General features: G+C 37.8%; 1 protein-coding gene across 5 annotated transcripts in view; it reads left to right on the forward strand.

The window, feature by feature from the left end:
• The window catches only part of INTS10 (integrator complex subunit 10), a 29935-nt gene that overhangs the window by 11558 nt on the left and 5218 nt on the right, over positions 1-13159 (forward strand). For 3 of the 5 annotated variants that reach the window (XM_049866761.1, XM_049866764.1, XM_049866763.1), the window contains exons 10-16: positions 107-263; positions 883-965; positions 1650-1802; positions 4618-4726; positions 9769-9848; positions 11117-11279; positions 12426-12519. In XM_049866761.1, the coding sequence (XP_049722718.1) occupies positions 107-263; positions 883-965; positions 1650-1802; positions 4618-4726; positions 9769-9848; positions 11117-11279; positions 12426-12519 (839 nt within the window). The remainder of the gene's footprint in view (positions 1-106; positions 264-882; positions 966-1649; positions 1803-4617; positions 4727-9768; positions 9849-11116; positions 11280-12425; positions 12520-13159) is intronic. The other 2 variants (XM_049866762.1, XM_049866765.1) reach the window with 1 other exon arrangement.

Below are 13159 nucleotides of genomic sequence, written 5' to 3' on the forward strand. Positions count from 1 at the left end.
AAAAATTTTCTTATCCTCATGATAGTATCCTTCGATATTAATAATCAGAATAGGCAGCAACAAACATAATGCTGTTTATAACTTCGAATTCTGTTTTTCACATAAGCAGAGTTCCGATGACGAAGACTGTTCTGCAAAAGGAAGGAATCGTCACGTCGTAGTCAATAAAGCAGAACTTACTAACTCGATTGAAGTTTTAGAAAGCTTTAAATTGGCCAGGGAGAGCTGGGAGTTGCTCTATTCTCTAGATTTCCTTGACAAGGGTAAGAATGTGTTTGTCGTATTGGTGCTGCTTAATTTTTTTATATAAAATAATTGGTCTTAAAATATTACTATACTTTTTAAAATGTCAAGCCACTGATGGTTAATTTAATTGATGACAATAGTTCACACATTTTATAGGATTCTTTTTTGAGCAGGATACCTAATTAGTTATTAAGATTCAAGTAACCATTTACTTCTGCTCTGAGGGTATAAGATAATGGAGTTTGGGGGAGAATTTTTGGTCTTAATGTCACCCAGTTACTTTAACTGGGTGAAAATAAGACAGGATCTTATTCTGGGAAAAGCAGAGCATTTTAAAATATTAAGAAGGTAATATATGAAAAGCAGTTTGAACAGTTTTTGGCATATGGTACTTAGTAAATGTTGTTGCCTAATAAAAACATTGTTTGCATATTACTGATAAGTGTTATGTTCTAACTTTACTTCCTAATAGAATTTCTAGAATATTGTTTTGGAAATCAAAGTCAAAAGTTACTATACATTTCTTGGTAATTTTCCATCTTGACCATTGTTCTCTCTTGCTGGGCTTGTTAATTTTGCTTTGTGTTTCTGTGTTACATGTTTTTTTAGTAAATTTGTTTTTGAATTCTCACTCAGAATTTACGAGAATTTGTTTGGCATGGAAGACAGACACTTGGCTTTGGTTAAGAATCTTCCTCACTGATATGATCATCTATCAGGTAAAATAATACGTACCTCAGATACCTGTAACAGAATGATTTTTGTTGTGAACCAACTTTAATGTGCAGGATATGCTGAGTTCCCCCTGCGTACTAATCCATGCTCGTTTAGAAAGGTTGTTTTCAATGGCTCAGGGGTTATGGCCTTCTGCCATCTCAAAATAACTTCAAAATGACAAGTCTGCATTTTCTGTTACTTGTGGTTTGTCCAGTCACAGCCCTGTGTAAAAGTAAGATTTTTCACTTTTCAGTAAAAGGTGAGTACTTCTTACTCCTCCTCCTCTGCCTTGCTGTGCTGTACTTGAGCGCCTTATATCTGGAATGGAGAGAATAGATAGTTCACTGAGATAGTTTTCAACTTCATCATTGAAATGACAGGTTGCAGCTCACAGCCTTCATAGAAAAGAAGTCGTGTTAATAGAAAATATTCCTAAAGAAATGGTGTATCCAAAATGTACTTTATCAAAGGGCTTGTGTAATTTTGTTTAGTCTTAAGACTGAAGACCATACTTAGAAAATGGGATATAGAACCTCCATCTAGCTTTAATTAGTTTGATTGTGTTCCAAGTCTCCTTTCTCCTCCTCAGGTGATAAAGCAACAGTACGTTATGTGTAGTTGCTTGCTAGTTGCTTAGTTAACTCTGGCTATGTTTCTTTCCCTCCTTGCTGTTATGTCTTTCTAAGGGTCAGTATAAAAAGGCGATAGCCAGCTTACATCATTTAGCAGCTCTCCAAGGCTCACTTCCTCAGCCACAGATCACTGGACAGGGGACCCTGGAACACCAGAGAGCACTCATCCAGCTAGCAACTTGCCACTTTGCTCTCGGGGAGTACAGAGTAAGTACTGCAGGCCATGCGTAGGAACTTCAGATGCACTTGGCTGCTCTGGGGGCTTTCTCCATTGCCTACCGTGGAGAAAGCTGTTTAATTCAATATACGTTTACTTAACATTTTGATCTGCCTCTTAGATCTACTCATCTAATCTACTAATGAGTCACAATGATTTTGTTTTACTCTATTTTCTCTTTACTATTTCTTACCTGAGATTAGGTTTCAGTACTTTGCAAATTTCCTGGTCATTGTACCGTTCTGTTGGAAGATGGCCTTTTTTTACTTTCTTGCCTGCAATTCCTTTAAAGTGAATCAATTTCCTTGTATTTAGAAAGAAGAGGCCAGTACTAAGTGGGAAATGGAGGAGGAGTTATACTTAGCTTACCCAAACGTCAGGTTCTCCCTTTATAAATGGTAATGCTGCCTCATGGGGGTGCTGCAGGAAAGGATTCATACATGGGTCTGTTTCCTGCATGAGATTGGGAGCCCCTCCTACTGCAGGTGTGAACCTCACAGCATCTGGCAGGTCTTTTGCACAGAGTGGATACTTAACACCCATTTGAAATAATTAAAAGTGATACACACTTGATATGTATATAGGTCCTATATAAATTCATGGCCACAGCTTAACACACAAACTATGACTTTTTCTCATCTCTCTATATGGTAAGTTAATTATGATTAAAACCCCAAGTTGTTTAAACTTGAACCCTGAAGTATGATTCTTAATTTGCCATTTAAAATTAAAAACACTTTTCTGCCATCATTTATGTAATTATAAGATACCTTATAATTCTAAGTTTCAATTAAGACATTCTGAGAACTTAAAAGAAGGGCATATCTTCACCCGCACAGATCTACATAGATCCTATAAGCTTAGAAGCTCATCAGGCACTCCTTCATTGTAGTAAGACATGTAAATTAAACTCAAATTTCTTTGAGCTAGGCAAACTCATTCTCTTTGAGGGCTTCAGCTAACCACCCCTGAGCTAACCACTGTTAGCTCTCCATCTGTAATGCCTTACCGAATTGATTCCTGAATCTTCCACTGCAGCTCAGCGTTTTCACCTCCAGCTCCACATCTGTAGTGTGGGTTTCTTTAGTTCCTCAGCCCTTAGACACAAAACTTTCAAGTCATGGGTGACTTACTCTAATCAATTATTAACTCCTTTTTTTGATTCTTCCAGTGTGGTGCTAATCTTTTGGTATTTTACCTTTTATCCATTGTACCACCCTAATCCGTGCCTTTTAACTGGGCTTTTTGTCTCTGATTTCTTTTTTTCCAACCTAGTCTATAAACTATGGCCACTGTGTTTTTAAAATATTACTCTCATCATTCCACTTAATTTAAGTACTGACTTTCTAGGTACCTAGTGTCACTGGTACCAGCAGGGTGTGGAGAAGACAAGATTGCTACATTTAGGGGTATGTAATTTGAGTTGGACAGAAAAATACAAGTATATATATAAGACAGTTTAAAATCACGTATTAAGTGATACACCGCAGGTTTTCATCAGGGTCCACGTAGTCAAGGAAAGATATAAAGTAAAGATTGGCTCCAGGTAGGCGTCGAAGGATGGTGGTACACAACTCCATTTTACCTTACATTCCTGGCGCCACCACTCACTTAACTAGCTGTGTGACCTTAAGACAAGTTAACTTGTCAGGATTGTCTGACTCCAGAGTTCAAGTTCTTAACTACTAAGCTGCCAGTCTCTCTAAGCTAGAGCTTCACAACCCTGTGGCTTTAGATAGGTTCCAGGTGTGTCAAGATATGAGCCCCTTTAGCCCTTGGGGCAGTCAGCTGTGGCCTAGGGCAGCTAGATCTCCTAGGGTTGGTTGATGCCAACTCTGAGTAGTGTCTTCTCTTTACTCTGGTATACCATGCAAATATTATTTTCTGGGAATGCCAAGACATGAAAAAGGTTGAGAAGTATAGCTTTAAGACTACTTCCTTATCTGCAAAATGGAGATAATAAGAGGGTTATATCTGACACACAGAAAATGGTCGCTGAATGGAATCTTACTATTACTAGGATTTAAATAGGTAGACAAAAGTTGAGCAGCAGTGCCTTACTTCCTGTAGATCAAAACCAGTCTGCTCAGTGTGGCATCCGAGGCTTCCTCTAATCCGCCAGTACTGCATCTGCCCAGTTTCATATCTCTGTATTTCTGAAACCAAATCCTCCTTTTCCTCAAGTCAGTCACCTATTGTCAATACACACCCCTTCCCCACATCTTCCTCTCCTGCTTTAAAAGCCCTCTTTTCTCCTTTCCACATGCCAAATCCTTCCCCTCTCTAAGGCTTAGTTCAGGGTAACCTTCCTGCCTGAAGCTTTTCTTGCTGGTTTAGCCTGTGTGTATTTCTACTTTACTTTGAATTATGGTCTACATCATACCATTTCATTCTTTTCTTGTTCATTTTTATTTTCAGTGAGTTAGTAAATGTCTTTAAGGCAGAGACATACTTCCTTGGGATGCCATTATACAGTTAAACACCTTGGTAGAAGTTTAGTCCTTGATTAATTACTTGATTAGTTTTTAAGTTTTAGTCTTTTAACAGCAAAAGGGAGGGTTATTATTATTCCCTCAAATGGCTAGTAAAGATTCAATCTTATTGTTATACTTTTTCTACATTCACTGTTGAGTAAACGGTAATGATCACATTAAGAATGTATAATCTTGCTGCAGAGCTACAGACTTCCATGTGTAGATGTTACCCAGTATTTCTATTGCATTTGTATGTTGCCAACAGTAGTATGTTTAGTTTGATTTTGGTTTCAGAAAAACTTCTAGTTGCTTTTGGTCTTATCTTCTTTAGATGATGTGTGAAAAAGTCCTTGATCTGATGTGCTACATGGTACTTCCCATTCAAGATGGAGGCAAATCACAGGAAGAACCATCAAAAGTAAAGCCCAAATTTAGGAAAGGTACAGTGACATGTTTTACTTTTATTTTGTAAAAATTGTTTTGAGACCCAAGGCTGGGAAATACTTTACAGTTCCAGATAAGATAATGCTGTTGTGATCTGCAGGGCTTGATAAATTATATAAAAAATTAATCCCTGGCCAAGTTTTTTCTTTGCTCTGATTTTATTAGCCGCTATAAATCTGTGTTTCTTCTAAAGCTCTCTTCATTTCCTGACTTTGTTATCTCTTTGAAGATTATCAGTGAACTCCTTTTTCTGTCTTTACCAATTCTAGGAAAACTTGTAGATAATTAAATAAAAAAGTATTAGTGTATTTCCCTCTTGGGCCATTTTGGGCTTCACCTCAAGTTGCACACTGCTTGAAAAGATACATAAATTTATAGTTGGAAATGCTTATATAAGAAAGAAGAAAGGTTCACTATTAAAAAGTGAGAAAAAAAGCCACAAGAAAGTAGAAGGCAAGAAATAAAGAGCAGAAATTGATGAAATAAAACACAAAACAGGGAAAAGTAATAAAACTGGAAGTTGATTCCTTAAAAAGATTAATGAATTAAAGATGGATCAAGAAGAGAGTAAACACAAATTACCAGTACCAGGAATGAAAGAGGGTATGTCACTCTAGATCCTGCTGAAATCAGAGGGACAGTGGGAGAATAAATTAGGAATAACTTTATGCCAGTAGGTTAAACAACTTAGATGAAATGGAAGAATACCTTGAAAAACACAACTTACCAAAACTGACGCAAAATTAAATAGAAAATCTCATTGTTCCTGTATCTATCAAAGAAAATGAATTTATTATCAAAACCTCCCCACAAAGAAAGCTCTAGGCCCAAATGACTTTACTGATGAATTCTATCAAACATTTAAGGAAGAAATATCACCAATTGTATATAAATTCTTTCAGAAAATAGAGATAGAAGGACTACTTCCTGTATACCTGTAGTAACAATACCTGAGGTCCTCTAACTTCATGAAAAGAGAGAATCACCATCAGCACAGAGCTGATCCCTATAGGTGGAAGTCAGACATACCTCTACTCTCTAGCTTCTTTACCATTTCTGACACCAGCCACCCTTTCCATGGCACTTTCTACTTCTCTGCTGGGTTCAGTAATCTGTTTCAGTGGCCACACAGAAGTCATGGACCACACTTACAGTTAAGTGGCTAAGGAAGTAACAGGGACAACTTGGGGTCAGGATCAATAGGCTACAACTCAGGGTCAGGATCAGGAAGCACCTAGGCAATGTCTGGAAGGCTCCCCTGAAGTGGAAAGTACATCCCTCCCTTCTTCAGTGCAGAAAAGCTCTCTCACTCCTCTCAGCTGTGCAAGCAAGCAGGCCCTTCTGTCTGCTGTGCACACCCCGTCTCAGCCATGCAGGCTCCCTCTCAACCTCCTCAGGACCGGCTTCTCCTCGCCCCCGTCAGCCTCGCGGCCTCCAGCCTCCCTGCTATCTTCCTCTCCGCTGCTAACTGACCCAGCTCATAGCTGATGGCAGCAGTTTTGTTCAGCTCCCTTAGCTGCATTCCTAGCAGTGGGTTTCTGCCATAACCATCTTCAGAGTTCTAGCCCTTGATCTGTGTTACAGCTCTTTTCGGAGGTTCCTTGCCTCCTCTCTCTGATTCTTCTCTCTTCTTGGCTTTTTTCCTTTCTGCTGCTACTTCCTTTCTGTCTGCCAACCTCTGTGGGGTTGGCTACGTATATGAGCAAACTCCTGGTCAGTTTCAAGGCATGACCCCTCCCCCGCCCCGGGCCACAGATTGACCAATCCCTTCTCACTAGGTCACCACTTTATTTGCAGAGCAGGCTATAGTCACTTCATTTGCATGTGTATATTGACCAATCCCTACAAGGTATATAAAATAGGCCAATCACAGGCCAGGCTGCAGCCCAGGGCCAGACAAAAAGTATCAAGCTATCAAGTTGTTTACAGCTTACCAGGGAAATGTCAGTCAGCCTGGGCAAAAGTAACAGACCCTCTGGGGTAGAAGACTAGTGCAAAGGTAACTCCTCAGGGCTTAGGGGAAAATCTCTCAAGCTGTTTTTCCAAAGAACCAAGGCAAAAGACCACATGAAGAAACTCATTTCACCATACTTCCCAATTTATTTTATGAGGCCAACATAGCCCTGATACCAAAACCAAATAAGAGCATTACTAGAAAAGAAAATTAAAGACCAGCGTCCATCATGAACATAGATGCTAAAATGCTTAACAAAATATTAGCAAATCAAATACAGCTATACGTAAAAAGACTAATGTGATCAGATATCCCAGGAATGCAAGGTTGGTTTAACGTAGAAACATCAATCAATGTAATTTGTTACATTAGAAGATTCAAGGAAAAGAATCATGATTGTTTTAATAGATACAGACAAAATTCAGCACCTATTCATGATAAAAAAAAAAATCCTTATGTCATTTGGGAACAGAAGGAAACTTCCTCGAGATCGTACTTAACATCATATTTAACCGGGAAAGACTGAACACTTCCCTCCTTAAGATCAGGAGCTATCTAAGGGTGTCTGCTCTCACTGCTTCTGTTCAGCATAATGGAGATCCTGGTCAGTACAATAACATGCAAAAAAGGAATAAAGGCATCAAAATTGAAAAATACTATCTTTACTCACAGATGACATATTTGGCTACATAAAAAATCCTAAGGAGTTCCCCAAAAAACTACTAAAACGAATAAGCAAATTTTCTAGCTGTGAGATTCAAAGTCAGTATATAAAAAATCAATTCATTTATGTACCAGTAAGCAATTGGCAAGTAAACATTTTTAAATACTGTTTATAGTAGCAACAGAAAAATAAAATACATAGGATCAATTTCATAAAAGATGTTCAAAACCTCTACACCGAATATTATAAAACATTGCTGAGAGAAATTAAAGAAAATCTAAAAAAAAAAAAAAAAAAATGGAAAGCTGTATCGTACTCATAGATCAGAAGACTCAATATTGTATAGATGCCAGCTCTTCCTGAATTTATAAATTTATTGCCATTCCAACGAAAATTCCAGCAGGGCTTTTCTTTTTTTTGTAGAAATTAGCAACTTGATTCTAAAATTTATATGGAAAAAATACAAATGATCTGGAATGGTCAAAATAGTTTTAAAAAAGATGACAAAGTTGAGGAGTTTTATTACCTGATAGCAACACTTAATACATGAAGCAGGACAGTGCAATAATATTGCGTAAGAATGCGAAATCTAGAAATAGACTCACACAAATATGGTCAAATGATTTTCAATTAAGTCACTAAGGTAATTCAGTGAGAAAAGGTACATCTTTTCAACAAATAGTGCTGGAAACAAATGAGGGGAAAAAATGCCTCACTCCTTCCTCATTAAAAAAAAAATTGTAGTGGAGAAGAGACTAAATGGGAAAGCCAAATGGTAACTTCTTTGGAAGGAAAAAAAATGCCTTCACAAATGGTCTAGAAGAAAGAGTGAGTTTTGATATTTATTCAAACTCTTTGAAGAGCACTTGGGAGTTCATTATACTATTCTGTTTGCTTTGTATCTGTTTGAAATTTTCCGTCATAAAAAGTTAAATAAGTAAGTACATATACTTGTACATACATACATCGGAATGGCAAAAATTCGAGTGGCGATGCTGAGTGTGAGTGAGGGTCAGAAGTGCTCACGTGCTTCTGGAAGGTGTGGAAGTTTGTAGAACCACTTTGGAAACAGTTTTGCATTGCCAGTTTGAACATATCTTTGTCTACCATATATACCTTGTCTTTTAGTTACATACCTCAGATCCGTACTTCTCAAACTGTGGCTTCTCACTCTCTGGCTCACGAGTTTCAACCAGAAATTTTCTTTTTTAATGAATTAAAATACAGTTTTTTTTTTTTAAATGAGTGTATCACAAGTAGAAAGAGTAAATATTATTTCATGAGCCTTTTGTTTCTGATATATGAACATGTGTAAGTAATGTGTACAAGGCCTCCATGTAAAAATGTATTTATTTTCTGCAACCTCTTGCCCTCCTGGTAGAGAAGATTTAAGATATAAAGAGCATGTACCACACAGGAAACATCGGGGTCTTGATTTGAAAGCCATTGCCTAAAAAAGTTTTTTTTTTTCCAAGTGCCTAAGAAAATATATTTAAAAAATGTTTATTTCAGCATTGTTTGTAACAGTGAAAAATTGCAAGTGTCAATGTCTATCATAAATCAGTTGTATGTAAACAACACAATACTACAATGTCGATTCTCGTCACTGCTGAAGGTTATGTTCTGTAAAGCCCCCAAGAATAGTGAATTAGCCGATAACAGAGCCAGCCTTGTTTGACCTCCTAGCCAGGGATTTTTCACCACTTTGGGCATGCCCATGTCTGTGAGTGACGATGAAAGTGCCTCGAGAATTTTTAGTGAATACCCGGCTTGGCAATGAAATCCATAAATAATGGAAACGTCTGTATAAACAGTGAAAAAATGTATGAACTATATGTTTAAGTGTAGATAAATCTGAAACACGTGAGTTTGAGTGAAAACATCTTGCAAAAGAATACACATCACAGGACACCATTTATAAAGTAGACTAAAAACATACCCAGCATTTCTTCTGTGTTGTTTATGGATACATACGGATGTGCTGTAAGTATGCAGTGTGCAGAGCACTGATAAACACATTGGGAATAACGTTTACCTCTAGGGAGGAAGGAAGAGAATAGGATCAGGGAAGGAAATACAAGAGGCTTCAACTGAATTTGTGATACTCTATGTTGATATTATAAAGCAAGGTGGTGAGTCCGCTTGTGTTTATAATATTCTCTCTATATAATTTTCTATATATTTGAAATATTTTATAATAAAAGATATTTAAGCAAGTTTAGGGAAGAAGATTGATAAATGAAATCCAGAAACCATCAAAAACCAGTTTCATCATCACTGAGTATAATCATAATTTAATTCCATTTGAAGTCATGTGACTGTTGCTTATCTTTTTTTTTTTTTTAAGGTGAACATCTTAAACATTTGCTTTTCAAAGCTGTTTTCTTTATAATAACATGTATTTTGTGGACTTTTGTTAGGTTCGGATCTGAAGCTTCTACCTTGTACCAGTAAGGCTATTATGCCGTATTGCCTGCATTTAATGCTAGCCTGTTTTAAGGTAAGGTTTAAGTTGATTAGTCTGAAAAAATTTTAAGTTGAAAAAACATTCTGATCATCTTGGATGACTTGAATGGAGAGCCCTGTGAAGGAATGTTAGTTTAGTACTTTTAAAGGGCAGGCTGTTTTAGTGGTAAAAGCACATTGACTAGGAATTAATAAATATTTACTAAATAACAACTGTATTTATTAGGCAAAGGTAAATAGGAAATTATTCCCATCCTCAAGAAGTTTACAAATAATAAAAACAAAACCTGTTGCCATTGAGTTAGTTGTGACTCATAGCGACCCTATAATAGTGTGGCAAAAATGCAGATGACCTTGCCCACAGGAGCGTTCAGTAAATATTTTATGAATTAACATACAAGTCAGAATACATTAGCTACCAGAAGAAGGTAATACAATGCTGTTGGGTTCATAGAGAGATGGTTAGTTTATTATCTTAAAGATATGATGGGTGAAAGCCTTTTAGGCATTAGGATAAACACCAGCAAAGGCCCAACAGAGTTGGAAAAGGTCAAGGAGTGTTGAAAGAGCATCAAGGTCCTCGGCTGCAGGAAGAGGGAGACTTATAGCAGAGAGGCCTAATCGTTTCACAGAGGTTCATGGACAAAGGAGCAGCCATACTGGGTTTCCACTTTAGTGCGGTAATTCCCACTCTGAAGTCATCATCAGAATCTCTTGGGCCAATGGGAACCATTTAAAATAACGTGTGATTTTAGACATAATTGATCATTTAAAACAAAAAGTCCTTTGGCTGTTTCTCCAGTTTATACTCCAGCTTCCTGCCTCATTGCTCACTGCCTTTCTTTCTCCCCAATCCCATGTTCTCCTCAAACCCTTCTCTCCTAGATGGCCTCTTGTCCACTCTCCTCCCGTTATCTGTCCCCATAAAAGAAGTCTCCAGATTCTTTTCTCTGTTGTACAGAACTGCTCATCCTTCTTTAGCCCTTATTCTCAAATTCAAAAGCTTCAAGCCCACCCACGTATATCCAGCTTCTATCAACATTCTCATCTACATACGCTGCCAGCCTCTTTCACAGTCTCAGGGAATCCTGAGGCTTCTTCTACTAGGATCCACCCTCCTTAGAAGGCAGTTGTGATGTGTAAATAGCAATTTTGTTTTCTGTGTTGTTTTCTCAATAGTCTAATGACCTTTCTCACACATTTTCATATAGCAGCATTTTTTAGGAAGTGATACTTGCCTTAGTTTAAATTACCCCATGATTGCCTTTTCCTCTGTGTGTTGCATAAATCCTTGTCTTGCAGCTCAGAGCCTTCACGGACAACAGGGATGACATGGCATTGGGGCATGTGATCGTACTGCTTCAGCACGAGTGGCCACGGGGAGAGAATCTTTTCTTGAAAGCTGTCAATAAGATTTGCCAACAAGGAAATTTCCAATATGAGAATTTTTTTAATTATGTTACAAGTATCCTTTTTTCTTGTTCAAGCATAACAGATTCCATGTTTTTAGAATGAGTGCATGATACAGAAATGAATGAACCATTCTAGGTAGAAATAATGGTTTTGACTATTATTATGTAGAAAAGGAATAGCAATGAAAGATGGGGCTGCAGCATCTTGTCTTGTGAAAGTCATAAAGAGGTTCAAAGAGGGTAATTCAAGAAATCAGGAATGTTAACCTTGTACCACTTTCTGTTTCCAGCCAGCTTCTGGGAAGGTACCCCAGTGCCCTGAAGAAATAGCCTACAGGTTCCGGGCGGGCTCAGAATGGCTGGTCTATCTATAAAAGAATGTACTAATTCATTAGCCTTCATCTGTCAAAGAGTGCCTGCTGTGGCCTGTCCTGGGACATTAGCTGTCTCCTGGGACCAGTTGTTGGAGTACAATGCCATAGCTGCCTCTGAGTACCCACCAAAGATGCTGCCTGACACAGTAATGGCTTTATTTCATACTGTTTACCAGGGAAAGACCTTCTTTGAGTTGAAGGTCACTCATCAGCGTGGGTATTTATATCCATTGCTTATCTAGTTGTATATTTCTGGGTTGCAGGGAATCCAATAACCTTGTCCAAGTGCCTAGAGAAGACATTTCTAACCTTTTTTGGGGATACAGACACCTTTTGGGAGTCTGTATGTGAATGCGTCATTAATGTTTTACACAAAATTTGGGGAGTTCATAGAAACTTCTTCCCCTGAAGCATCTAAACATCCTTGCACGCTAGATATGAAGAAACAGCCAGTTTATTTTTATAAACTATATATTCTATAACCCCAAACAATCCCTCCTTTTCATTTCTTATTAAGAAAACAAAGGCTCTTGCTCTTATCACTATGTAAAAGCTTTTTAATTATTATATACATGGGAAACGTGTTGTCCTAATATCCTTTAGCCTGGCAAATCTTAGGCCAAGAATTGTCTTCATGAAGTACCTTGTTTGGTGTAAGAGTCGTAACTTTGTAATCAGACAGACCTGGCTTCAAATACTGACTCTGCAGTTGTTAGTTGGATGGCGATGGGGAAGTTCCTCAGTTACTCTGAGCCTCTGCTTCCTCATCTGGGAGAACAGGAGCCCCATTTCTTCACATGTGGTTAACCTGAATCTGGCCTACAGATATCGATATGCTGGAGGAATTCGCCTACTTAAGAACTCAGGAAGGTGGGAAAATTCACCTGGAATTACTACCCAATCAAGGAATGCTGATCAAGTAAGCATACTGTCTTTTGCTCTTCTTTGCTGAATGCTCACCTTCTATGTACTTGTAGGAAATAGATCTCTACACCTTTCAAAAATTTAATAGGGGGTCCAAACGTGGTCTCTGTTTTTGAGAGTAGATGTAGTTCTGGGGACCTTTTGAAAAGCTGGCATTTCCTTAACTACATTTCTGATTCAACATTATTTAAACTGGGGCATTTCTGTCACTTTCAAAACTGTTCACTAGACAGGAGTCTCATACATGACGTTCATTTCCTTTCCAAAATTTAGAGACTGAGTCTGTAAATTCCTGATGGACATAGAGTGCTTTTAATTAAGAAAAGCCATTCTTAATTCAAGTTGTACTGCATTGGGAAAATTCATTAGAAGCAACTAGTTTTTGTTTATAAACTGTATATGGATTTAAATATTTAGTTGAGGTCTTCCTAAGCAATCTGCATTGCTCTCATAGTAAATAGTAAAATAGCCATGTCTGTTGCCTCCAAGAAAACACCTACTTCAAGAAACGGTGGTGGGAGAGCTCTAGCCCATTCATAGCCTCCCATGTCCACCTGATGTGGACATCTTAGCCTAGATGAGAATACCAAGTTAGTGACCATTTATGATTTTTAAATAGCTCATAAATCTTGCTT

The sequence above is a fragment of the Elephas maximus genome, chromosome 22, assembly GCF_024166365.1.
Source record: "Elephas maximus indicus isolate mEleMax1 chromosome 22, mEleMax1 primary haplotype, whole genome shotgun sequence".
In the NCBI taxonomy this organism is placed as follows: domain Eukaryota; kingdom Metazoa; phylum Chordata; class Mammalia; order Proboscidea; family Elephantidae; genus Elephas; species Elephas maximus.